The sequence below is a fragment of the Leptopilina heterotoma genome, unplaced genomic scaffold (assembly GCF_015476425.1).
Source record: "Leptopilina heterotoma isolate Lh14 unplaced genomic scaffold, ASM1547642v1 Lhet_181, whole genome shotgun sequence".
Lineage (NCBI taxonomy): Eukaryota > Metazoa > Arthropoda > Insecta > Hymenoptera > Figitidae > Leptopilina > Leptopilina heterotoma.
The window spans coordinates 191,917-216,301 of record NW_025110898.1 but is presented as its reverse complement, the minus strand read 5'-3'; the positions used below and the strand labels follow the sequence as shown (position 1 = coordinate 216,301).

Below are 24,385 nucleotides of genomic sequence, written 5' to 3'. Positions count from 1 at the left end.
AAATTTCTTTTCAATGCTTTGCAGATTTAATGGATTTTAAACACTTTCTATCTACATATATGTGAAAAGTGGTAGCTTTTCTTAATGTATATAATTATACAGTAAGAGTATCTGACTATGAATCACCCCTAAGCGTGAGTGCGAGTGAATATCTGTATAAATTCACATATATCACATTTATTAAAACATTTTTTCTTTATCTAATAGATATTCATTAAAAATTTAATTATCAGTCTTCTTAATTTTTAAATACTCACCTACTGCCAATTACTGCTATATACATTCACTAATAAATAACGAAATAACAAACATAACGGTCACAGCTCTGCGCATGCCGGTTGCCATGGAAACGTACAAAAGTGAGGAAACTGTTTTTATCTCTCTCACTCTCGTTCGTTGACATGGCAAACCTGCATGCATGAGCCTTGCTCAACTTGTAACCGTACCTTTATTACAGAAGTTTCACGAGTTTCACATTTCGGATCTTCTACCCCAAACACATAGTTGCCATGCCTTATATATAACTGCACAACCTTTTCGATTTTCTTTGTTTCTCATTCGTCTGTTTTGCTTCTTTGTACCACGTTTCGGCTAGGCAAATATAGTCTATTTAGTAGATTAGTTCTGAGAATTTTTATTGTTAGGACTTAGTAGTAGAATACTAATATAAAATTAGTATAATTCAGCTTTTCTTATTAATAGAACTTTTTCTTTAATTTTTCTTTTTCAAACCAAAGTAACGAATAATTCCACTTTGTAAAAATGATGGATACAACTTACTTGAGAGGTGATACTGTCGTACAATGTCCGTATGATAGCAATCATAAAGTAACAAGATCCAGACTTCAAATGCATCTTGTTAAATGTGAAAAGGTAGGTATATTAATGTTTAAAAACAATAACTTTACAAAATGGATTTTAAATTCGCTACTTTTAAAGACGTTATTTTACAATAAGTTTCTATAAAATTCGAAAATTCCGTAAACTTTAATTAATCTACAGAAAATTTTTTTTTTAAGTGTGCGATGTATTGTCTCCCCCCCTCTATCTTATGTTCGTTATACTATTTTTTTGAGTGGTGGGGATGGAGTTAACCCACCATTTGTGATTTCTATAATTGAGGAGCAAGTTTTCAAAAGTTGATAAATTACCATTGTTGAAAAAAATCGAGATAAAGATAAATTTAATAATTTAAGGACCTCACAAATCGACCTGTTACTGTTAAATTTAAGAAAATAAATTTATTAACAAATTTTCAATTTAAAAACTTTTACATAACCAAGATGACTTATATTTTTGTTTTTTTTATTAGAAAAAAATTACCAAAACCTTTAAACCACTTAATTATGGTAAAGTTTAATTAAAAACAGATCGTTTTAAATATAAAAACATTGTTGTAGAAATAAATTGCGACGCGCTTCCAAGTGCTTCCAAGAAAGGTACTTACTAAGAAGCAAACGAATTATAGGTTATGTTCGTGTTAGATTTATCTTGATTAAAAGTTTATTTTTAATTATTTTAATTTGAAACTAATTTTCATTGAATATTTTCGATATAATAAAGACTTGAGAATCAATAATTTTTAATTAATAATTGATTCTCTTTCTGTATTTTTACCATTTTTCCTTTGTGATTTTCACTCAAAAAATTAAAAACATCAAATTTTTTGCTTCTTAGATATACCTTTCTTCAGAGCATAAATTTTATTTTAAAAAAATAAAAAAATTTGGAAAATTAAAGAAGTTTTTATATTTTTCTAAATTTTAAAGATTTTTTTTTGGTACCATGGCTCCCATTTTGGTATTTTTTGGATATTAAAAAAAATTTTGTCTATACCTATCTTAATATAAAATTAAATAAATACTTATCGTTGGTATTTTTTAATATAACTTTTAATTTAGTTCAGAGAGATTTATAGATTTTTACACTGTTTTAAAATAATCTTATTCCATTTCACGGAAAATGCGGTTACTAGGTTTTTATTTTGAACAGCAGATTTTTTTTACCTTTAAAAAGTATAATAATTTTATTATTATTAGTTAATTTATCAAATTTTTATATAAAAAATACTAAAATTAAAAAAAAAACTTATGTGAAATTTAGTAAAGTTATATAAAAGTTTAATAATCTTCTTTATATTTGATATAATTTTATTAAATTTCAATTTAGTTTTTTTAAATTTTAGTATTTTTTATATCATAATTTCGCTTTGTCGCACTTTTTCCCCAATTTTTAAAATACTTTTACAAAATTTAATATATATTCTCTCTCCGTGTAATTATTATTATTATAATAACTAGTTATTATTTATATACGACTGGCTTCTATTATAAAATTATTGTGTCCTTTTCATCATAGAACTTTCCAGAAGACTTTAGACGCATTTGTCCTTACAATGCCACTCATCGTTTGCCGAAAGCGGAAATGCTGGCACATGTCAACGATTGTCCTGCTCGACAATTTGCGCAACCCGAATTGTATCACAGTAAGTTTACGCATAATTTATTACCAGGGTGATCAACGAACCCTGAAGCCTTGAAAACCGGGAAACAGACCTGAATATAGTTACAAGGCCTACGCATAGAATTAAACTTCTATATATTTTAATTTTTTTTCTCAAGTAAAAGTTAATATCTAATTTAAAAGTTGCCATCTTAGGCCTATATATTAAAAAAATTCTAAATTCATTGATTAATTTTGTATACCTCAATTTTAATTTTTTAAGATTCATAATTCTTTTCAATTTGTATAAATTGAAAGTGATCCAGGCCCTTAATTTAAAAAAAATAAAAAGTTCCTTTTTAACTATTTATGATGGAACATTTTGTTAAAGTAATTAAGAAATGGTTTAATTGAAGGGCTACATAAAATAAGGGGACGAACGCGAGGCTTGGAAGGGATACTACCAGTCGGGTAGCAGTGACAAGCCTTGAGCCGCTCGCTGCTACCTGACTGATATTATTCCTTTCAACCACGCGTTCGTCCCCTTATTTTATGTAGCCCTTCAATTGTTGAACGAAAAATTAAAACAATAAAAAATTTTTGCAGCATATCGTAATTTTGGCTCTATCAAATCCTTACCCCCATCTGAAATAGACATCGATGAATGTTGGGAAGAAGATGACCGAACAATTTCCGAAGTTGAATCGAACGCCTGTTTTAATAATTCTACTTCATTTGTCAGCAAATATGAAAGGTTTTTATCTTAGTCTATTAATATATGTGGTCGTGCTCTAAAAAAAGGTTCCCTAAAACGCAAATCATTTTAAGGTTATGTTTGCCCTTGTTTTTATCTTAATTATAAGTTTGTGTTTAATTTTAAAACTAAAAACCGTTTTTATTAGATATTTTAGAAGCATAACGAAGAATTGAACCAGTGGTTTACAATGGGAGTTGATCCCTTTTGTGTATTTTCATTTCTGAAAATTAGAAATATAACCTAAAATTTTTTTGCTTCTTAGGTACCTTTCTTCAGAGTACGTCACATGTAACATATTGAAAATTTATATTTTGATAACCCCGTAGAGTAAAGTACTTATTTAAATGATTCACTTACTTAACAATTTCATATAAAATTTAATGTATATTAAATGTGTAAAATTCATATAAAATTTAATGTGTATTAAATTTATAAAATTCATATAAAATTTAATATATATTAAATATATAAAAAATTATAATAAACGCCTTTCTTGCTGTATAGATTTGATGATCTACCTTTGAGAGGACCTAAGGGACAAGCTGAAGTAGACATGCTGGATTCCTCAATAGGAAGTTCAGCGCTCGATGAGATGGGTTCTGTTATTAGTGCCGATGGAATGGGACGCGGTTCAGCCAAATTTAATAGAGAAAAGTTTCTTCAACAAATTGGCCGTGGCAGAGGAAAGCCAATTCAGTTTTAATTCAGATTAAAACAAAACGAAAAGAGAAAAAAAAATTGAAAATTAGATTTAAAAAAAATTATATACTGAGACATATTTTTCTGAATTATTATTTTGTTGTTAATATACATTAAATGTATATGAGTATAAAAAAATTTATATTTTTGATAGTTACGTAAGTTTTTTCTTTGACTTAAAAAAATTTTTTATTTCTTTGATCCTCAAAAGAGTTTAACAACAAGAAATGTTAGTTTTCTACTTTTTCTACGACATGTATTTGTAGACAAATAAATTTAAAATTCATTATGTTGTCGAAAATATTTATTACACCTTAATGAACATTTTTCTCACTGGAAGTTTTTGATTACTGAATATTTTTCAGATGAAAAGAAAGTAACTTTTTTCAAATAAAATATTTTACATTTATTTAAAGTTCGTTTTCTTAAGGATAGTTTAAACTTTATTTTCTGTGAATTTCATGAAATTAATATTTTTCTGTTTTAGAGCGAATTGAAGTAAAAACTTTAATTAAACTTGTGTTTCCAAAAAATCCACTTTTTTGCATTTTTTTCGAAAATGGTAAGAGATATAAATTTTTTTTTTATAGAAGGAAAAAGTTAGTTTTCAATTTCTAATAAAATAGTGATTTTTAAATTAATTTTTTAAAAATTGGTAATTAATATTAAAATATTAAAATTATACTTAATAAAAGTTCGCGAATATAGTTATTAAAATAAATAATTTGCCTCAATAACGTTTATCAAAATTTACAATTCGATAATAGAACATTAATCCTAGAGCTAAATCGTGAGAATGAGTCAGAGAAGGATAGAGATATTACGTCCGTCCTTCATTTACACATTCTCCATGGTGCTCTGAAGTGAATTTAAATAAAATTTTGAGGTAACTCAAATTTTCCAGTTGTTTTTTGTTTCTAGGTGCGGTATTAGAAGAAAAATAAACGTTACATGGAAAAAATTCACTTATTTTGGCGCTTTTTTTGCCAGCGAAAATAAGATTTTTGTAGATAATTCGTGAATAAAACTGGTAACGTGTTTGCGTTACGTTGCGTTCCGGTTCAAGAATCCGTTCTGCATTGGCATTGAGAAATGAGTACGTAGAGGGGGATAAATCACGAGTCAGGTTAGGTTAGCTATAGTTTGTTTTGTTGTCCGGTTTTACCTTGAAAATTAGTTTACAAAATCTTCTATTTTCAATAATTCAAAGGGGCAGTGCTTTTTAACGGTTTGTTGCTTTTTTGCAGCACATAATCACAGTCAAGATGGAACCAAACGAAAATGACTTTAGTACCGTAAGTAATTTTTTACAATAACATTTAGAAATTAAGATTTGCTTTTAAAACTGAACCTGTATACATACTACTTTTATAAAAAATATCAAAATAAATACACTTCAGGGCTGGGCAATATTGCATCTAGTTTTTGATATAAAATCTGGTGGATTTTAAAACTGATGAAATGATTCTCTTCATGTATGTGTCTGTTCTGTATATACAAACTATAGCTATGTTACTATAAAAGAGATTATTTTTAAGAGTGTGCGGTTTACGACTCTGTGTGAGCTTTTGTTTGTAAACAAAATTGATAATATTGTTGCTTTAATATTTTTGATATGTACAAAAATGTTTATTGTGTTGCGAAATATTTGTTAAAGTGTCACTATGGCTGGGGAATTTTTATGTTTCTCATCTCTATGAAACCATGAAAAAACCACTATACGTAAGTATAAATATATATTTTCGTTCTTTATACATAACACTTTTTTTTAGATATGATTTACTCGGGAGAAGGATTTTTCTTTTCAATGATTAGAACATATTTTATACAACAACAAAAATAGTATAAATGGTTTTTTAATCAAAAATCATTAATTTAATCTAAAAAATCAAAAATTCAATTTTTTAAAAATCTTTCGTTCACCCCCGAGAAAATGTACTCTAATAACAAAATCTTTTTCGTTTTTTGATTTCAGATGATCCTGGCATCCTGTTATTAACGTGTCCACGCAAATGATCGATATTTTAAACCCATATAAAATAAATGTTTATAACTAAAAAATTTATTAATATTTTGTAATAAAAAAATAAAAGAATATTTTTGAAAACATTATAAATAATATGCAAAACTTTTTGAATAAATATATTGAATCATTCAAAAGAAAATAAATCAAGAAAAAGCGTTTTTTCTTGGCCTCATGACTGTATATATGGTCACCTTAAGGGGATGTTACTGTTCTCAATGATGAAAAATGCATGAAGTTGGGGAATTTTTTTTTTCATATGCGGAAATATTAAAAATAAATCAAGAAACTTAATCTTCATACTAAACTTTTTAAAAATGGAAAATTAGCTTATTAATTAATATAGCCCATTCAAATTCTGAATTTTTTTCTATTCCTACGTTGTTACCGGGTACATATCGCAGTATATCATATGAAAGTAGGGTTACTAGCATTGATATCATGAAACACTATGTAAAGCACAATTTATTATTTTTTCTAAATCTGACAAGGTACATCAGACAATTCCTTCTTTTTTAAAATACAACCCGAGTCAAATTTTTGATCCTCTTTTAAACCTTTTTTAATACTGTTTTATGTACATTTTTTTAATTTTATATTTTCGAAGCCTCTTTTCAAAAGAGTATATACTTTCATAGTTTTTTTATTTTGAGGATTTGGTTCTAAAAGTAATTCAGAATTTCTGTTCTTATCTAAGTATAATTATCTTCCTTTTACTGTGCTGAAGATAGTACACTTAAGTATGAAAATGATGTTTTAATAACCTAAAAATTTATATTTTTTTAAATACTTGTGATACTTGTGATACTTGTAAATGTATAATTACATTATATTTTATAAAAGTTTCGAATTTTGAATTTATATTTAATGTTTCAAATATAATGTAAAAGAATACTTAAATTAATTTTTATTTAAAAAATGTTATTATTGCTATTAGTAACTACTTACTGCACTAAAGTTCTTTGTTGAAATTACATAAACCTTTCCAGCAGATACTTTACATTCTCGAGTCGCCCTTAATAGCATAAATAATAAAAGTTTTCGAGATTTAATCGTCATATTAGTCCAATTAGTGTCATAACTAAATAATTAATGTCATTATGCAAACAGTTAATAGTTGTATTAATGTTATTTTAAATATTTCCTTAAATCCTTTAAGGACAGGAAAGGACAATATAACGAATGTAATGAATTTCGAGCCAAATTCGATTTTTTAAAAATTCATCCGTTATTTTGAATTTTAAAAAACGGACCTGTTCTTTTTGTTTTTAAGGAGTTGAGAACTATACTTTTCTTTTAAGATTTGTAATGAGAAAAAGAAGAAGAAGAAGATTTGTAACTCCTTACCAATATTGACTGACTTTAGAACTTTCATCAATTAACAATTGCCCAGGAATGGAGTTGAAGTATAAATGTATAATTTGCCCCATAAAAAATGCGCCAAATCTCATAAGGATTTGTGGATTATCTAAGTTTAATACAATCTGTAAAAAATTGACATTATCTTGATGGAAGAATTTTTAATGTTTTTAGTTATAATTACCTGTACTCCTTGAAAACTAATCATTAGCATGTTAATACCAATGATGCAAAAAAACATACTAGAAAAGCTGAGCTCAATATTATCCGTAAATCTGTATTAAAAAAACGAATCTGTTATTTTAAGTGTATATGAAACATAATTGGAATAATGTTAGTTTTTGAATTCTGTATCTTATGCACCTCAAGCGCATTCAAATTAGATACTACTACAGCGTTTATCGAATAAATATTTTTTATTTATAACTATATTTTTTTAACTATATTCTTTTAATTGAAGTGATTTTAGGACTATTAACAAATGCTTGCAAATACTAACTTAAGTATATTATTGTATAGTTCTATACAACTGACCATCCTTTTGTTAATGTTCCTTTCTTCAATGCTACCACGCTTGGAAACACAATTTTTGTCCGAAATATTTGATAGTCTATAACTGAAAGTAATTTAAATGTTTAATAAAATATTTTTAATTTGATCAGCAATTCAAAATAAAGTAGATTAAAAATATTCGAAAGAATTCATCTTTTAATCCGTGTATATATAATGATTTAAAGAAATCTAAAAATTAAAATTTTAGCTTACCCTAATAGTTGAAATATTCCACAAGCATGTTGAACACTGGCAAGAAAGATAAAATCTACAGCAACTATATTTGTTAATGTTATAAATGCTGCAAGTACTGAATGTAGGTATATGAAATTATAGTAATTATCATTTTCAATAAAAACGTAGTTGACATGAAAAACATAAGTTCTTTCTCTTGATTCATTGAGAGGTAAAATTATGTCAAGTATCTGTGGTAGAAGCGGAGTCATCACGTAGACAAGTGTACTCACATAAGAGTAAACTAAAATTTATATAAAAATTGTATTTATGACACACCGAAAAAGTTTTTGAACTATTCTACACTAGTGCTTACTAAGAATAAACTGTTAGGTCATTTTTGATTTATTTTATAATTTTTTAGAGTTATTTTTTTATGTCAAGGTGTCTGTTTATATACATATTCATAGTTTGAAAATAATAAAATTAGTTACACTACATATAAAAATTATTGTTAAATTTTTTCCTTGTTGGGTAGTTTTCTCTATAATTTCTAGCTCCGATTTACAAGATTTAATTGAATCCCAGTCCCGCTTCATGCTGTCAGTTAAAAATTTTATCTAAACAAAAATATTTATAAGTAAAACGTGTTTTTTTTGGCATAATCTCATTACAATTGCAGTTTCCTTTCGACATGTCGTGAATACGATTTAACACCAAAACATAAACACTAGTGACCGGGAAATTTTTTTAATTAATAAAATAATAAAAACCTACCTTCGACAAGTTTAAGCTACAAAAAGTAGCATAACAGTAGCTGAGAAATACTGCAAATAATGGAGGAATGCATTCTACAAAAATAGTAGATTCATTTCGTACATCATACAAAGCTATTAACTATAAAACAACGTTACGTATTAACTATTTCATTATAAGACATAATAAATAATAATGTTGCATAATGATATGCTTTTTGTTAGGACACTTTCATCCAAACCTTAATTATTATTATTTTAATTTTAAAAATTGTCCCTTAAATTCAAATACTTACGCCTGGAATTAGAATAAATGTACATAAACCGTGGCTAAGTACACGAATTAAGATTCTTTCTGCTGGTAATTGATAGGGCCATTGTCCAATAATAGATAAAAAAAATTTATTCACGTTTAAATAGTTATCTAATCCACTAGATTTGACCATGCTCTATCAAAAATTTTAATTTATAGTCATATTTGTATTTAATTTAAAAAATCCAAAAAATTGTAGAGTACATAAAAATAAATCTAACTTGTTTTAAAGGAATTGTTGATTTTTGACGCCAAAAAATACTCATTATTTATAGTTGTTTTCACATTCTAAGAGTGACTTTGTCTCTAGGTTTTAAAACATTGTATGATTTCAAAATAATACGTAAAATTGATATGTACAATAAAAAGTAACTATACTGATTCTTAGTTAACATTGACATAATTTAAAGAATACATGACATAATTTATATCAAACTTTATATACAAAAAATAAATGCTTTGTCTGTATCTGCTGCAATATAAAATGCAGAAGAAATTGCTCTTTGGAAAATAATATTATTGATTACTCGATACATTTAATGGATTGCCAAGAACTATAGAATATTAAATTGAGTTACAATGAATTTTAAGTCAGTGGGTGACATATATGCATTAAACGTGTCATTTAAGCTTAATTTATTCATCCACCCTCTATGTCTATTATCTTACAATATTTGCAGTAGTAGAGTCTGGAACTACTTAGTCTGCAAAAGATTTCTTTGTCAATCGTTGTTCTTATCAACTAACATCTAGAATGTTAAATGTTAAAGACATAAAATTGTAAATGAAACGAAAGTATTTAATGCGAAAACTTCCAAAATATGATCTGACTTTATGAACTTTTAAGAAATAGTAACTATTAAATTAAGAATTGTCTATTTCTTAAATTTATAAATATGAGAAAGAGGAAGAAAAAAAGTAAGGTAATTCTTATTCGATTATTTCTTTATATCATTTTCTTAATATTCGCGTTCATCAGAAGAGTTTAGGTAAATTTGTATTTGTAAAACAAATAGGATCGAATCGTGAATAAAATATATCATTTTAACTGTAAATATGAAAAGAAGTGTTCATTACTCATAGTTTTTTAATAAAAAATTTGTTTGTTTAATTAATGCTCTATGCACTTCAAGGTAATAAATATATTTTTCAAAAAAAAATTTTTACCGAAGAATGTAAAACCTACATGGGTAACTACTCCAGTCGTTGGCACCCTTAAGGTCAAATTTTGACTTTAAAAATTATTTGCAGACTTATGCTATTATTATTTTATTTTAAATTTAATTTCAAATATTTTATAAATTTAGGTCCAAAATAAATAATAATTATAATAATAAATAAATATAATTAATTATTGATGTTAATTAATTTAAATTGTTTATTTTTATTTTATTGAAAACTAATAAATAATAGTAATTTTTAATTATTCATAATACTAATAAATCATAAAAAATTAATAAACTATTTATTTCTTTTTGTTTAAAAAATATTTCCTTTAAATAGTAAACTAAATTTTTTTAATAATTATAAAGGATACACTAGAAAAGACTATTTCCTTTTGTTCTAAAAGGAAATTCTTTTCAATAAATATTAAAAGGAAAATCCGCTTATGATAAAAGGATTCCTTTAAACATGAATAGATTGTTTTCTCAGTGTAGTCATGGAGACCTACCAGTTTCAAGTGGTTGGCACCCCATACATAACCTTTAAATTTCTTATGTCTCAAACAAGTAAATTAATTTTTTTTTTATTTTCTGATTAATCAAGAATAATTCATTATAATTTTGAGCAATAAACAAATACAAGAAAATATACTTATATATAATTCAATAATAAATGTATATATCATTTTTCAAAGAGAGTGAAATTATTGACTAGGCGTAAACATTGTTACATAACCTCACTTTTAATTGCGAAATGAGGGGTGTCAACGATTGGAGCTTGGTTAAAAATACTGCTTGTCCAGTCGTTGACACGTGTGTGCAAACGACTGGAACAATTGCTTTTTTAAATATTTTTATTGGCACCCCATTAAAATAAATGAATTAATAATTTTTAAGACAAGACGTGTTAAACTAATCAATATTTAAATATTCTACTAAAACATTTGCAAAGAAAAAAGCAATTTTACCCACTTCTAATAACAATAAATTAAGTTAAAAATTTCAGTTTTCTTAATATTTTCTTTAGAAAAACCGAAAATTTCCTAACACTTTGAGAATGATATTAATTGTACTTTTTTAATGCAACTATGTAATTACTTCTAATAAGTTATATACTATATTTTTGTAAAAAATGTTGGAAATTTTAATAATCATGTGCAAATCATGTTAGGGTGGAGTCCCATGGCAGCGTTTTGCGTTGCGTTTTGTAACTAGGCAATGAGTGTGAGAGAGATGGAGATATATGTTTGCTATATTTGCACTCATGGACTAGTTACAAAACGCAACGCAAAACGCTGCCATGGGACTCCACCCTCACCCTTAGAATTTTGCTATATCTTGTTATTTAAAAAAAACCTAAGAGGGTTGCCAACCACTAGCACAAACACGACTGGCATCATGGATATGTTCGGTAGACCTTGCCGTGGTGGCGGGGCTTTTCACTAAAGGGCAACCAAACAGCAAGAAAAAATGGATTCACAAAATTCAAAGAAGGTACCCCATGTGAGCAGGCCGGAAACGGGAAATGTCACCATCAGTCCCAGGACTGATGCTCAAGCGCGCACGGATTGTGGAGGCGCATAATTTCTTGCAGTGCCACGGGTGGTCGTGGAAAGGTTAAATACACAGAACATCGTAGAAAGAGAAAGGAGGAAGCGCTTCGAGTCTTCTGGATGTGTAAAGTTGCAGGAGCGAAAAAACCGCACATAACGCTGTCCACTCAGAAGTAGATGACGAGGCGATAAAAGAGACTCGCGAGATATGCTTGCGGCTCAGAAACGAGGAGCTAGTAGGCGACTTGTCTCGACAAAATGGAGTTGGAGGTTGCTGAGATGATGTGCGGAGTGTAACCACAAGGACCGTAAGAAAGAGAGAGAGAGAGAGAGAGAGTTCCTATAGGCGTAATCTCAAAAGCGTCATAAGAGATGCTCAGAAGCGGAAAAGAGAGGGTGACAGTCCAGGGGAGACTCGAACCCAAACCGATAAGAGGAAAAAGGGGGAAGCTCCTCCAATGGAAACGGAAGTACCAGATCTAAAGATTCCTCAAATGAAAAGAATGGGGTCAAAAAGATCCGCAGTTCTAATCCGAGTCGGTCAAGGATTAACGTATGCTGACGTTCTGGGTAAACTTCGCAAAGAGGTCAACCCGGACGACTGCCATACGAGAATAGTAGCAGCAAAAGCTACAACGAAGGGAGACCTTCTGATGAAGATCAGAGGAGACTCCGACAAGGACGCTTTCTCCGCTAAGGTCACCCAGCCGGTTGGAAGCATGGGTAAGGTGCAGTCGTTGGATTTTGAAGAGTTACACTCGAGATCCGTGATTTGGATTGCCTTACCCAAGAAGCCGAGGTGCAACAAGTGTTGTCCGAAGCGATGGGAAAGCCAGGAAGCAGGATAGTGATGGTCTTAGGACCCAAACGCTGAGAGATGAAGCTCGCGGTTGTAGTCACCAACCCTGAAAAGACGAACAGGCTGGAGAAATTGGGACACGTTAAAATTGGTTTCATGTGTTGCCCAATTAAAAAAAGAGTAATGCTCGTCCAGTATCTTCGATGCTTGGGATACGGTCATATTGGACCAAATAATCACCTTATAAATTCTGTTTAACATTATTTATTAGAAAAATAATACTGCCATCTGGCTTACACTCAACTATAAGATTATGTTCTCTTCTCGACGTGTTACAACTAGAAAGAATGACATTCATACCTCGATGATCACAATTAGTCCTCCTCATGAAGGGAAAAGAGGGGAAACCTAAGGGCCAATTCTATGGCAAGCGCAGCGAACATTAAGCTGCCGCCACAACAGAACTAAATTCGCGTTGTTTCAATAAAAGCAACTACTGGTAATTGTAAACGAGGTGTGAAAAAAGAGTAAGGCTGCGGTTACACCTCTGCAGGCAGCCTGCCTGCCTGCAGGTTGTCATGGTAACGTACAAGAGTAAGAGAGTCAGTGACTTCAAACTTCTCCCTTACTCTCGTTACTCCTGCCTGCGCAGGCAGGCAGCCTGCAGAGGTGTAACCGCAGCCTCACTTCTTCCCTTAGAAATTAACGAAAATTAAAATTTGAACATATAGAGAGTTGAAGGCAGCCGGTATATGTCGCATCTAGAAGAAAAAATAGAAAATCAAAATAAAGATTAAACTATAAGGAAAGGGAACAAGGGATATGAAAATCGCAGTATAGCAACAAGAAATATGAATGACTCAGTTCCTAAATGGAAAGCAAGCAAATAGAACGTATATATTTACTTTGTATAAAATTAATTTAAAAGAAATTTTGTGGCATTTATTTCAAAGGAAAATTGGGTTCAAAAAAAGAAGATGAAAATTAAACTATTATATTTATTAGAGTGATAAAACATTTTTTAACTAGTGACAATTATACAATAAAAGTAAAACACAAAATTAAGTGAATTTGTAGTTATTTTTTCAAATCATTATCACGGAGAGAAAAATCAAGCGTTTGTAGTATGGAGACTTCCTACACGAAAAACCTTTGAGAAGTCTATCTTCCCACTGTCACAAAATTTCGCTTCTCACTGCATGGAAAGTCTGATCGCCCGCCACTGGGTGCGTAGCATTACCGTTTTCGATAGACAAACTTCCCAAAAAGTTTAGAAAATTACAACTGGGTACGTTGGTCACCCAGTTTGGGAGTGCAGATGAACAAGTTTAGTGGTGGCGCTGACGCATAAGTTTCGGGTGAGCAGACTGCTTAAAGGTTTTTCCGTGTATGGTAATTTTGTATGAACGTCCTGCCTAAGAGGCGTGTCCTTACACCTCAGTTGCATAAAACATATACTAAAAAAGCATGGATCTCTTGCAATCGTAGTATACTGACGTCCCATATATGCGTTCAGTGTAGAACTTTTATGCTGATAACGTAGAAATTGATACAAATACAGCACACATTTTACGCTTATTGCGCATGTGCATTCTTTTACGAAATAAGGTTAACTGTTCATACTACAAACACTTGATTTTTCTCTTCGTGTAGCCGCCCTTAATTAATTGTTAAAAATAAAGTAAGGGTTGAACTTGGTCCTTCGAGTTTTTACTGTGCCGAAGATATTACACTTAAGTATGAAAATGATGTTTTCATAACCTAAAAATTTATATTTTTTTTAAATACTTGTGATACTTGTAAATGTATAATTAAATTATAATAAAAGTTTTGAAATTTCAATTTATATTTAATGTTTTAAATATAATGTAAAAGAATCCTTAAATTAATATTTTTTTTAAAAATGTTATTATTGCTATTAGTAGTACTTACTGAACTGTAATTCTCCATGGAAATTACGTAAACCTTTCCAGCAGATACTTTACACTCTTGAGATGCCCTTAATAGCATAAATAATAAAAGTTTTCGAGTTTTAATTGACATATTAGTCCAATCAGAGTCATAACTAAACAATTAATGTCATTATACAAACAGTTAATAGTTGTATTAATGTTATTTTAAATATTTTCTCTTATCCTTTAAAGACAGGAAGGACAATATAACACTCAATGTAATGAATTTCGAGCCAAATTCGATTTTTTAAGAATTCATCCGTTAATTTGAATTTCGAAAAACGGACCTGTCCTTTTCGTTCTTAAGGAGTTGAGAACTATACTTTTCTTTTGAGATTTGTAACTAGAAGATGAATAAGAAAAAGATTTGTAACTCCTTACCAATATTGACTGACTTTAGAACTTTCATCAATTATCATTTGACCAGCAATAGAGTTGAAGTATAAATGTATAATTTGCCCCATAAAAAATGCGCCAAATCTCATAACAATTTGTGGATTATTTAAGTTTAATGCAATCTGTAAGAAATTGACATTACCTTGTTGGAAGGATTTTTAATGTTTTTAGTTATAATTACCTGTACTCCTTGAAAACTAATCATTAGCATGTTAATACCAATGATGCAAAAAAACATACTAGAAAAGCTGAGCTCAATATTATCCGTAAATCTGTATTAAAAAAAGGAATCTACTATTTTAAGTGTATATGAAACATAATTGGAATAATGTTAGTTCTTGAATTCTGTATCTTATGCACCTCAAGCGCATTCAAATTAGATACTACTACAGCATTTATCAAATAAATATTTTTTATTTATATAACCACATTTTTTTTAATTAAAGTGATTTTAGGATTATTAACAAATGCTTGCAAATACTAACTTAAGTATATCATTGTGTAGTTCTATACATCTGACCATCCTTCTGTTAATGTTCCTTTCTTCAATGCTACCAGGCTTAGAAACATAATTTTTGTCCGAAATATTTGATAGTCTATAACTGAAAGTAATTTAAATGTTTAATATAACAATAAGATTTTTAATTAATTGATCATCGATTCAAAATAAAGTAAATTTAAAATATTCGAAAAAATTTATTTTTTAATCTGTGTATATAATGATTCAAAGAAATCTAAAAATTAAAATTTTAGCTTACCCTAATATTTGAAATATTCCAGAAGCATGTTGACAAGTGGTAAGAAAGATAAAATCAATTGCAATTACATTTGTTAACGTTATAAGTGTTGCAAGTATTGAATGTAGGTATATCAAATTATAGTAATTATCATTTTCAATAAAAACGTAGTTGACATGAAAAACATAATTTCTTTCTCTTGATTCATTGAGAGGTAATATTACATCAAGTATCTGTGGTAGAAGCGGAGTTATCACGTAAACAGTTGTGCTCACATAAGAGTAATCTGAAATTTACATAAAAATTGTATTTGACATACCGAAAAAGTTTTTGAACTATTCTACACTATATGCTTACTAAGAATAAACTGTTAGGTCATTTTTGATATATTTTATAATTTTTTAGAGTTATTTTTTATGCCAAGGTTTCTGTTTGGAGAATTCAGTTTCATAATGGTACAATTCTTTAAAACATTTATTTGCATATTCAGTTTGAAAATAATAAAATTAGTTACACTACATATAAAAATTATTGTTATAGATTTTCCTTGTTGGGCAGATTTCTCTATAATTTCCAGCTCCGATTTGCAAGATTTAATTGAATCCCAGTCCCGCTTCATGCTGTCAGTTAAAAATTTTATCTAAACAAAAATATTTATAAGTAAAACGTGTTTTTTTTGGCATAATCTCATTACAATTGCAGTTTCCTTTCGACATGTCGTGAATACGATTTAACACCAAAACATAAACACTAGTGACCGGGAAATTATTTTAATTAATAAAATAATAAATACCTACCTTCGACAAGTTTAAGCTAAAAAATATAGCATAACAGTTGCTGAGAAATACTGCAAACAATGGAGGAATGCATTCTACAAAAATAGCATTATCATGTCTTGCATCATAGAAAGCTATTAACTGTAAAATCACGTTAAGTATTAAGTATTACATTATGAGACAATAAATAATAATGTTACATAATGATATGCTTTTCGTTAGGACACTTTCATTCGAACCTCAATTTTAATTTTAAAAAATGCCCCTTGAATTTAAATACTTACGCCTGGAATTAGAATAAATGTACATATACCGTGAGTAAGTACACGAATTAAAATTCTTTCTGCTTGTAATTGATAGGGCCATTGTCCAAGAACGGATAAAAAAAATTTATTCACGTTTAAATAGTTATCTAATCCACTAGATTTGACCATGTTCTATTAAAAATTCTAATTAAGTCATATTTGTATTTAATATAAAAAATTGTAGAGTAGATAAAAATAAATCTAACTTGTTTTAAAGGAATTGTTGATTTTTGACGCCAAAAAATACTCATTATTTATAGTTGTTTTCACATTCTAAGAGTGACTTTGTCTCTAGGTTTTAAAACATTGTATGATTTCAAAATAATACGTAAAATTGATATGTACAATAAAAAGTAACTATACTGATTCTTGGTTAACATTGACATAATTTAAATAATACATGACATAATTTATATCGAACTTTATATTCAAAAAATAAATGCTTTGTCTGAATCAGGTGCAATATAAAATGCAGAAGAAATTACTCTTTGGAAAATAATATTATTGATTACTCGATACATTTAATGGATTGCCAAGAACTATAGAATATTAAATTGAGTTACAATGAATTTTAAGTCAGTGGGTGACATATTATGCATTAAACGTGTCATTTGAGCTTAATGTATTCATCCACCCTCTATGACTATTATCTTACAATGTTTGCAGTAGTAGAGTCTGGAACTATTTAGTCTGCAAAGGATTTCTGTGTCGATCGTTGTTCTTATCAACTAACATCTAGAATGTTAAATGTTAAAGACATAAAATTGTAAATGAAACGAAAGTATTTAATGAAAACTCTCAAAATATGATCTCACAAAGCTTATGAACTTTTAAAAAATATTGAATTAAGAATTGTCTATTTCTTAAATTTATAAATATGAGAAAGAGGAAGGAAAAATGTAAGGTAATCCTTATGCGATTATTTCTTTATTGCATTTTCTTAATATTCACGTTTATCAGAAGAGTTTAGGTAAATTTGTATTTGTAAAACAAATAGGATCGAATCGTGAATAAAAAATATCATTTTAACTGTAAATATGAAAAGAAGTGTTCATTACTCATAGTTTTTTGATAAAAAATTTGTTTGTTTAATTAATGCTCTATGTACTCCAAGGTAATAAATATATTTTTCAAAAAAAAAATTTTTTAACAGAAAAATGTAAAACCTGCATGGGGTAACTACTCCAGTCGTTGGCACCCTTAAGGCCAAATTTTGACTTTAACGATAAAATTATCAATTTTGAATGAAAATAAACTGAAACATTTAAATGATCTAATAATGATATAATGACACCAATTTTCAGTTGTTGGCACAGAAGCACTATCACTCACAGAAATGATCTATTAAACATAAAACTAATTTCCTTTTAAATCATGTCCTTTAATCGTTAGCAGAAATAGTTTTATTGTAAAAGGAATCTTTTAAATATAAAAAGGTCAGAAGTTTATTGAAAAAAAGAAAAACGTTTAAATATTAACTGATTTCTTTTGATTTTTAAATGAAATCCTTTTGTGTTTTCAAATTGCATTTTCTTAATATTCACGTTTATCAGAAGAGTTTAGGTAAATTTTTTAGTTGATCCACTGATCAACTTTTAAAACAAATGGGATCGAATTGTGAGTAGAAAATATAATTTTAACTGTAAATATGAAAAGAAGTGTTTATTACTCATAGTTTTTTGATAAAAAATTTGTTTGTTTAATTATTGCTCTATGTACTTCAAGGTAATAAATATAATATTTTTCAAAAAAAAAAAATTTTTAAACAGAAAACTACATAGTTTGTTAATGCAATGAACTTAAATATAATTAAATGCATTAATATTGTCAAAGTAAACAAAAAAAAAATTTCTTTATTTGTAAGACACATTTTTTTCTGATAAAAAGTATAGAGTGCTATAAAAACAGTTCGAGTGAAACTTTTATAATGTTTACACTCTACAATAATCAAAGCACTGCAATAATTTAAAAATTATTACATTTTCTGCTATTATTGATAATACGGTTCTTTGAAAATACTTTTTATGATTTCATAACATAGAGGGGAATTAACAAAAAGTAATATTAACTGAATCATTCTATATTTTTTTTATTCATCATATGTTTTTTCAACGAATGTTTACTTTTTAGTAGGAAATCTTAAAGATTTGAGAATGAAGAAAGCTTCGAAACCATTTTTTATTTTGAATTAAATAAAGAAAATAAAATAAATATAAGAATGGCGTCTTTTGGTAAATTTAAAAATAATGGTCATTTTACAATAAAATAGTGATGTTTATAAAGCAATGTATTTTTGAAAATATAAAACTTTTAACCTTTTTAATAAAGTGACAGTTGCTACAAAAACTTGATATACTGAGTTTTATTTATTATTTCATATAAATACATTTATCCTGATAGTGCATCATATTTTTCGCTTACTTCCTGGAAAATAATGTTGCTATCGAAGTACTTATCTTAACTTTATATAGATTTATAAAATAATTTTTTTTACTAATTAAAAATAAAATTAAAAATAATTCTTTTTTTTATTGATATAAACATTTGAAAATAAGATTTTAAATATTATGGCTTCTATTTAAAACATGTTGGTCAATGTCACTCATATTGTTTTGTATGTATACACACATTACTATCATTGATTTTAGACATAATTATTATGTCAGTTATTTACTCAAGCTTTAATACAAATTTTCATTTGATCACCCTTATGAAGTGCATTTATAAGAGTTGTTGAAGATAAACAATTCCATGTTTGTTATCAACTGTTTTTTTCTCTGTTATACAATCTTGATTAAAATTCTACTTATGTGTGGCCGCTTGCTCTTCAGTTCGTCATAATTTATTGAAGATACACAATCTTCAGTTATACAGTGATTTCGTCGATAAGACTCGTTAATAGCATCGATTGCAATTATTACGGACTTTTCGTTTTAATATCAGGTTGTATAAATTTTCTGATTAAATGTTGAAATTTTATTTTAAATAATTTATTTTAAAATAATATTGAAAAGAATTTTTCAATTCTCGAAGAAAAAGGAAATTAAAAAAAAATTATTTGCTTTAATGTTGGTACAAAATAACCCCAAGTTTGTAGGGTGGTTATTTTTATTAAAATTGAATAAAATTTAAAATATTAAATTTTAAATCTATAAAACTTAATTTTCAAAATTACCCCTTAAGGATTAGTTTCAAAAAGTGTTAAAAAAATTAAAAACTTTTTGTTATCAGACAATTATAAAAAATGAATATTCTTAAATTTATTTACAATACTTTTTCAAATTTTATATATTAAAAAAAGCATTTTATGCTAAACCCCTTAAAATAAACATTTTTTTTAAATTACCTAAAAGTTGGGGTAATATTTAAAAAATATTAAGTTTACAGGGATAACAAAAATTTTCTGATGAAATAAATATATTATTTTATTAACAAAATTAAAACTAACTTATAAGTATTATTAAATTTCTATCCCCTTGAAAAATAAATATCAGGAAAAATATATATAAATATTTTTTCTAAAACTTAAATGGCTGAAACTAAAATTTTAAAAATCGATTTTTTATGACTGCGAAGCCTTCTCAATGAGGAAGCAATAAAATCAGAGATTAAACTGAATTATGACTTTTTCACATAGTGCAGTCAAAAATTTTAAAAGTAAATTATTATTTTTTAAAATTAAAAATTCATTATTTTTTTATAATTATATATTATTATTTATTATTATTATCCAAATATTGTTGCGTGAAATTATATTCCTTAGTTCTTAAAATAATGTAAATTAAGTATCTTAACACATGTAAGCTTATAAACCTTTTGCAAGGTTTTTTCATGCTTTAAAAAAAAAAAAAATTGTAATTAATATAATAATTAATAGTTAGTAATTATTTTATGATATTCATTTTTTAGGCTTCATTGAATTGTACATAATAAAATTTAAAAATTTAAGAAAAAAAAATAAAAATTTAAAAGAAATTAATTTTTGTTTTTTTAAAAAACTTTTTTCCAAAAAAAGAAAGAGAGTTTTAATAGAATTCGTAGTTTTTTTTTATTAAATTCATACTTACTAATTAATAGTAGATGATTTTTAACACTTATTATAGATAATTGTATAATAAAATTTTTTTTTTAAAATATAAATTTTTTTCTATGTTAGCTTATCAGGTCGGTAATTTGACTTTCAGTGTTATATTTTTAGATAATGTTACAATTTAAAATTTGAATGTCAATTGCTTCAGTTAGACAACTTTTTTCTTTTTTTAAAAAGTGACTGTGCTCGGGATAGAGTTTAAATGTTTTATCTAAAATAATATTGTTTATGTGACAAAAAAAATAATGTTATGTAAGTAACTGAATGTATATCTAACAGTTAATTATAAATGTCAAATGTTTTTTTTTTTATTTTAGAAAATCGTTATCTTCCTTTGTGCATTTTATTTCATTTTTTTATCATTCTAACCACTGGTTACTCGATGATTTGAATTTATTATTAATAACAAAGCGAATGTTTACTTGTTTTCTTGTTTATAAAACAACCCAAATGGGATGTACTTGTATTCAAATTTATTTGTCATACTACATTAGTAGAATTATTATTATAGTAAATTATTAATAAATTATTATTTATTAATTATTCTATAATATTAATTTTAAATTTTTTTTACTGTTTAAGTGAATTTAAGGTTTTTAAAAAAATTTAAAAACTTATGGTGCCGTCTTTGTGTATGAAATATTTTTCGTAATGACTGAATGAGCTTTAAACTGTAACGTAATTTTCAAGAACGTTTATTATTCACGAATGGTTATTAACATATCGAAAATTTATTTTATACTGTTCGCTAAATATTTTTGCATAAATTTACAATATTTTCTTCTTAAAAAAAAAGATATAAGTCTGCTAAGAAATGAAATGGGATTTTAAACTTTAAAACTACATTTTTTTAAAAAATATTTCTGATTTAAAATTACAATTGATTACAGTAAAAAATTTTTAAAAAGAGTCGTTACTAAAAAACAAGAGAAAAAATACAATAAAAAAGGCGGTGAACATAGGAGACAAAGAAATTTTTCATTAATATTTTTGATGATTATGATAAAAAATTTAAAAAATAGATGAAAGGGATGATGAAGTTGATTTAAATGATGAAGAAAAGGAAATAATGAAGAAAACTGAACAAGATTTCGATGAATTCAAGAACGTCCAATGGTCCAATGATTTTGGTTTTTTCTTTTATTTTGGTCATTTTGAAGAAAAATTTATTAATAGATTTTGGAATGAAGATATTGGGGTTTTTGGGATGGTAATTACGAATTTGCATTTAGTTTTCGTTTTTTTTAATTTTAAAACTTGTACCAAGTTGGGACCCTTTGATTTCCGCATTCACCACGACAATGCGACATTTCGCGTTTTCCATATTAGGTTGATACAGTCTTTTTTGAGACAGTCTTTCTGCATTACATCAGATTTTAATATTCACCCTGGTATTTATGATCATTAAAAAAAATTAAAGAAACTAATTACTGAGAGACCTTTTGGTCTGTAGCAGACTTTTGATGGGCTTCTGCTGATAATTTTGATGGTATGGGATACTGCGGTACGATTATTGACGATTGTAACTCACCAAAAGTTGAAAAGCAAGAAGCGTGGCATTCCTACTAGCGAGCAGCTCACCTAACATTTTTACAGTCACATGTGAGAAATTAGTTGGGGTACCAATCATAATCATAAACGCTGCTGTTATCATTGTAGTTCTGCTGCAATCCAAAAGATCTCAAGATCTCTAATCGATGCAAACGTTAACTATAATAGTAATACTGTAAAAAAATTCATCATAATTTTATTTCTGTATTTCACTTTCAGATAAATGAGAGAACACCACTGCTCGAATCATCAAGTCACACTATGGCAGAGAAAGTAGGTGTATCACAACAAACTCTCGTATCGGATACTAATCTCGATGGACAAGCTCGGAAATTACCTCAATATGCTGCTGGACTTGCATCGACACTCGGCGCAATGGCAGCAGGAATGGTACTTGGCTGGACGTCACCAGCTGGTTTAACTGTTGAAGGCACAAACATTACAAAATTAGCCCACGAATATGAAATATCAATATCGAGTGAAGAATTTTCATGGATTGGCTCATTGACGACACTTGGTGCTGCTGCAATATGTGTACCAATTGGAATTCTCTCGGACATAATAGGAAGGAAAATTTCTATGCTAATGCTTGTAGTTCCCTTCACAATCGGTTGGGGTCTTATAATTGGAGCGAATTCAGTGGCATTATTTTATGCCGGACGTTTTATACTCGGTGTGAGTGGTGGAGCATTCTGTGTCGCTGCTCCCATATACGCTGGAGAAATTGGTCAGAGTGAAATACGAGGGCAACTTGGATCTTATTTTCAATTGATGATGACAGTTGGTATTCTCCTCACTTACGCGCTAGGAATGGCTGTGGATATATTATGGTTGTCTGTGATCAGTGCCATTGTACCAATAATATTCTTCGCTGCATTTATTTTCATGCCAGAATCACCGACATATCATCTGATGAAGGGGAATATGGATGCTGCACGAGCTAGTATGGCTAAACTCCGAGGACCTGACTATAATGTCGAACCGGAATTATTAACCCAACAGGAGACACTTGACGAAATGAATAGAAACAGAGTATCATTCCTCACAGCCATAAGATCCAAGGCTGCTAAAAAAGGACTTATTATCGCTTTTGGTTTGATGTTCTTCCAACAACTTAGTGGAGTGAACGCAATTATTTTCTATGCTGGAAAAATTTTTGCCGCCGCTGGAAGTTCAATGTCTTCGGAAGTTTCTACAGTCATCGTGGGTGTAATGCAATGTGTTGCTGTATTTGTAAGCACACTAATTGTCGATAAACTAGGAAGAAGAATTTTACTTCTAATATCAGAGGTTGCAATGTGTTTAACAACATTAATTGTTGGAGTTTTCTTTATTTTACAAGAACAAAAGCAGGATGTGAGTGCAATTGGCTGGCTACCATTGACTGGTGTTTGTCTTTTCATTGTTCTTTTTTCCCTTGGATTTGGACCAATACCATGGATGATGATTGGAGAAGTATTTTCATTGCAAACAAAAGGAACGGCCGGAAGTGCCGCGTGTTTATTTAATTGGTTAATGGCATTTATTGTAACGAAATTTTTCAGTAACTTAACAGAATCATTTGGCAATGGAGCGACATTCATCATATTTTCAGTAATATGTGGAATTGGAGTTGTTTTCGTTTATTTCCTTGTGCCAGAGACAAAGGGAAAAACGCTACAAGAAATTCAATCAGAATTGGAGGGTAATTAGACGATATGTATATATATGTTTTAATCTTGGACAATGTTCATCTTGAAACCAAAAGAGTAAATTATGTATATATTGAATTTTGCAAAACAAAAGAATACGAAATTAACATCTGGAAATTAGGACAAATGTGATATAAATGTAACATATGTGTGTAATTACTTTTGTTTGAAGATTTTTAAATGACTTTTAAAATAAGAAAAATTATACAACTACTTTAGTGAATTTATCATAATTTAATAATAAAATCAAAATATATTTACATAAACAAGTGTAATTTTCCTTAGACCAATAATTTCA

General features: G+C 28.0%; 4 protein-coding genes across 7 annotated transcripts; 2 read left to right on the top strand and 2 right to left on the bottom strand.

Moving 5' to 3' along the window:
- Positions 1 to 543: 543 nt before the first annotated feature.
- On the top strand, positions 544 to 4,187 carry LOC122500055 (gametocyte-specific factor 1-like). The gene is made up of 4 exons (XM_043608770.1): positions 544 to 873; positions 2,359 to 2,485; positions 3,049 to 3,196; positions 3,704 to 4,187. The coding sequence occupies exons 1-4, from the start codon at positions 763 to 765 to the stop codon at positions 3,900 to 3,902; spliced, it is 585 nt and encodes a 194-aa protein (XP_043464705.1). The 5' UTR covers positions 544 to 762; the 3' UTR covers positions 3,903 to 4,187.
- An 827-nt stretch (positions 4,188 to 5,014) lies between these two features.
- Positions 5,015 to 24,276, top strand: LOC122500052 (facilitated trehalose transporter Tret1-like). 3 transcript variants are annotated; one of them, XM_043608763.1, is made up of 2 exons: positions 5,015 to 5,193; positions 22,616 to 24,276. In XM_043608763.1, the coding sequence occupies exons 1-2, from the start codon at positions 5,164 to 5,166 to the stop codon at positions 24,086 to 24,088; spliced, it is 1,503 nt and encodes a 500-aa protein (XP_043464698.1). In that variant the 5' UTR covers positions 5,015 to 5,163; the 3' UTR covers positions 24,089 to 24,276. The 3 variants fall into 3 exon arrangements, with proteins under 3 accessions (XP_043464698.1, XP_043464699.1, XP_043464701.1); XM_043608764.1 differs by lacking the exon at positions 5,015 to 5,193 and adding an exon at positions 19,542 to 19,698; XM_043608766.1 differs by lacking the exon at positions 5,015 to 5,193 and adding an exon at positions 20,983 to 21,097.
- LOC122500054 (odorant receptor 49b-like) lies at positions 6,559 to 9,359 on the bottom strand. Its single transcript, XM_043608769.1, has 10 exons — positions 9,296 to 9,359; positions 9,058 to 9,210; positions 8,784 to 8,903; positions 8,506 to 8,626; positions 8,046 to 8,310; positions 7,780 to 7,896; positions 7,465 to 7,555; positions 7,269 to 7,405; positions 6,870 to 7,002; positions 6,559 to 6,685 (listed from the first exon to the last, which is right to left on the bottom strand). The coding sequence occupies exons 1-10, from the start codon at positions 9,338 to 9,340 to the stop codon at positions 6,635 to 6,637; spliced, it is 1,233 nt and encodes a 410-aa protein (XP_043464704.1). The 5' UTR covers positions 9,341 to 9,359; the 3' UTR covers positions 6,559 to 6,634.
- On the bottom strand, positions 13,829 to 17,021 carry LOC122500053 (odorant receptor 49b-like). 2 transcript variants are annotated; one of them, XM_043608767.1, is made up of 10 exons: positions 16,962 to 17,021; positions 16,735 to 16,887; positions 16,472 to 16,591; positions 16,194 to 16,314; positions 15,696 to 15,960; positions 15,423 to 15,539; positions 15,119 to 15,209; positions 14,923 to 15,059; positions 14,522 to 14,654; positions 13,829 to 14,350 (listed from the first exon to the last, which is right to left on the bottom strand). In XM_043608767.1, the coding sequence occupies exons 1-10, from the start codon at positions 17,004 to 17,006 to the stop codon at positions 14,300 to 14,302; spliced, it is 1,233 nt and encodes a 410-aa protein (XP_043464702.1). In that variant the 5' UTR covers positions 17,007 to 17,021; the 3' UTR covers positions 13,829 to 14,299. The 2 variants fall into 2 exon arrangements, with proteins under 2 accessions (XP_043464702.1, XP_043464703.1); XM_043608768.1 differs by having other exon boundaries at positions 14,522 to 14,588.
- Positions 24,277 to 24,385: the final 109 nt, after the last annotated feature.

Bases quoted from the DNA above. Each gene is read 5' to 3' on its own strand.
- LOC122500052 (XM_043608763.1), top strand. From the start codon at position 5,164: ATGGAACCAAACGAAAATGACTTTAGTACC. The intron at 5,194-22,615 runs GTAAGTAATTTT...TTTCACTTTCAG, and splicing joins ACGAAAATGACTTTAGTACC to ATAAATGAGAGAACACCACT.
- LOC122500053 (XM_043608767.1), bottom strand. From the start codon at position 17,006: ATGAGTATTTTTTGGCGTCAAAAATCAACAATTCCTTTAAAACAA. The intron at 15,210-15,422 runs GTTAGTATTTGC...TTTTTAATACAG, and splicing joins CTACACAATGATATACTTAA to ATTTACGGATAATATTGAGC. The intron at 15,060-15,118 runs GTAATTATAACT...AATTTCTTACAG, and splicing joins TTAGTTTTCAAGGAGTACAG to ATTGCATTAAACTTAAATAA.
- LOC122500055 (XM_043608770.1), top strand. From the start codon at position 763: ATGATGGATACAACTTACTTGAGAGGTGATACTGTCGTACAATGTCCG. The intron at 2,486-3,048 runs GTAAGTTTACGC...AAATTTTTGCAG, and splicing joins GCAACCCGAATTGTATCACA to CATATCGTAATTTTGGCTCT. The intron at 3,197-3,703 runs GTTTTTATCTTA...CTTGCTGTATAG, and splicing joins TTTGTCAGCAAATATGAAAG to ATTTGATGATCTACCTTTGA.
- LOC122500054 (XM_043608769.1), bottom strand. From the start codon at position 9,340: ATGAGTATTTTTTGGCGTCAAAAATCAACAATTCCTTTAAAACAA. The intron at 7,556-7,779 runs GTTAGTATTTGC...TTTTTAATACAG, and splicing joins CTATACAATAATATACTTAA to ATTTACGGATAATATTGAGC. The intron at 6,686-6,869 runs GTAAGTAGTTAC...ATAAATTTTTAG, and splicing joins CAACAAAGAACTTTAGTGCA to GTTATTAAAACATCATTTTC.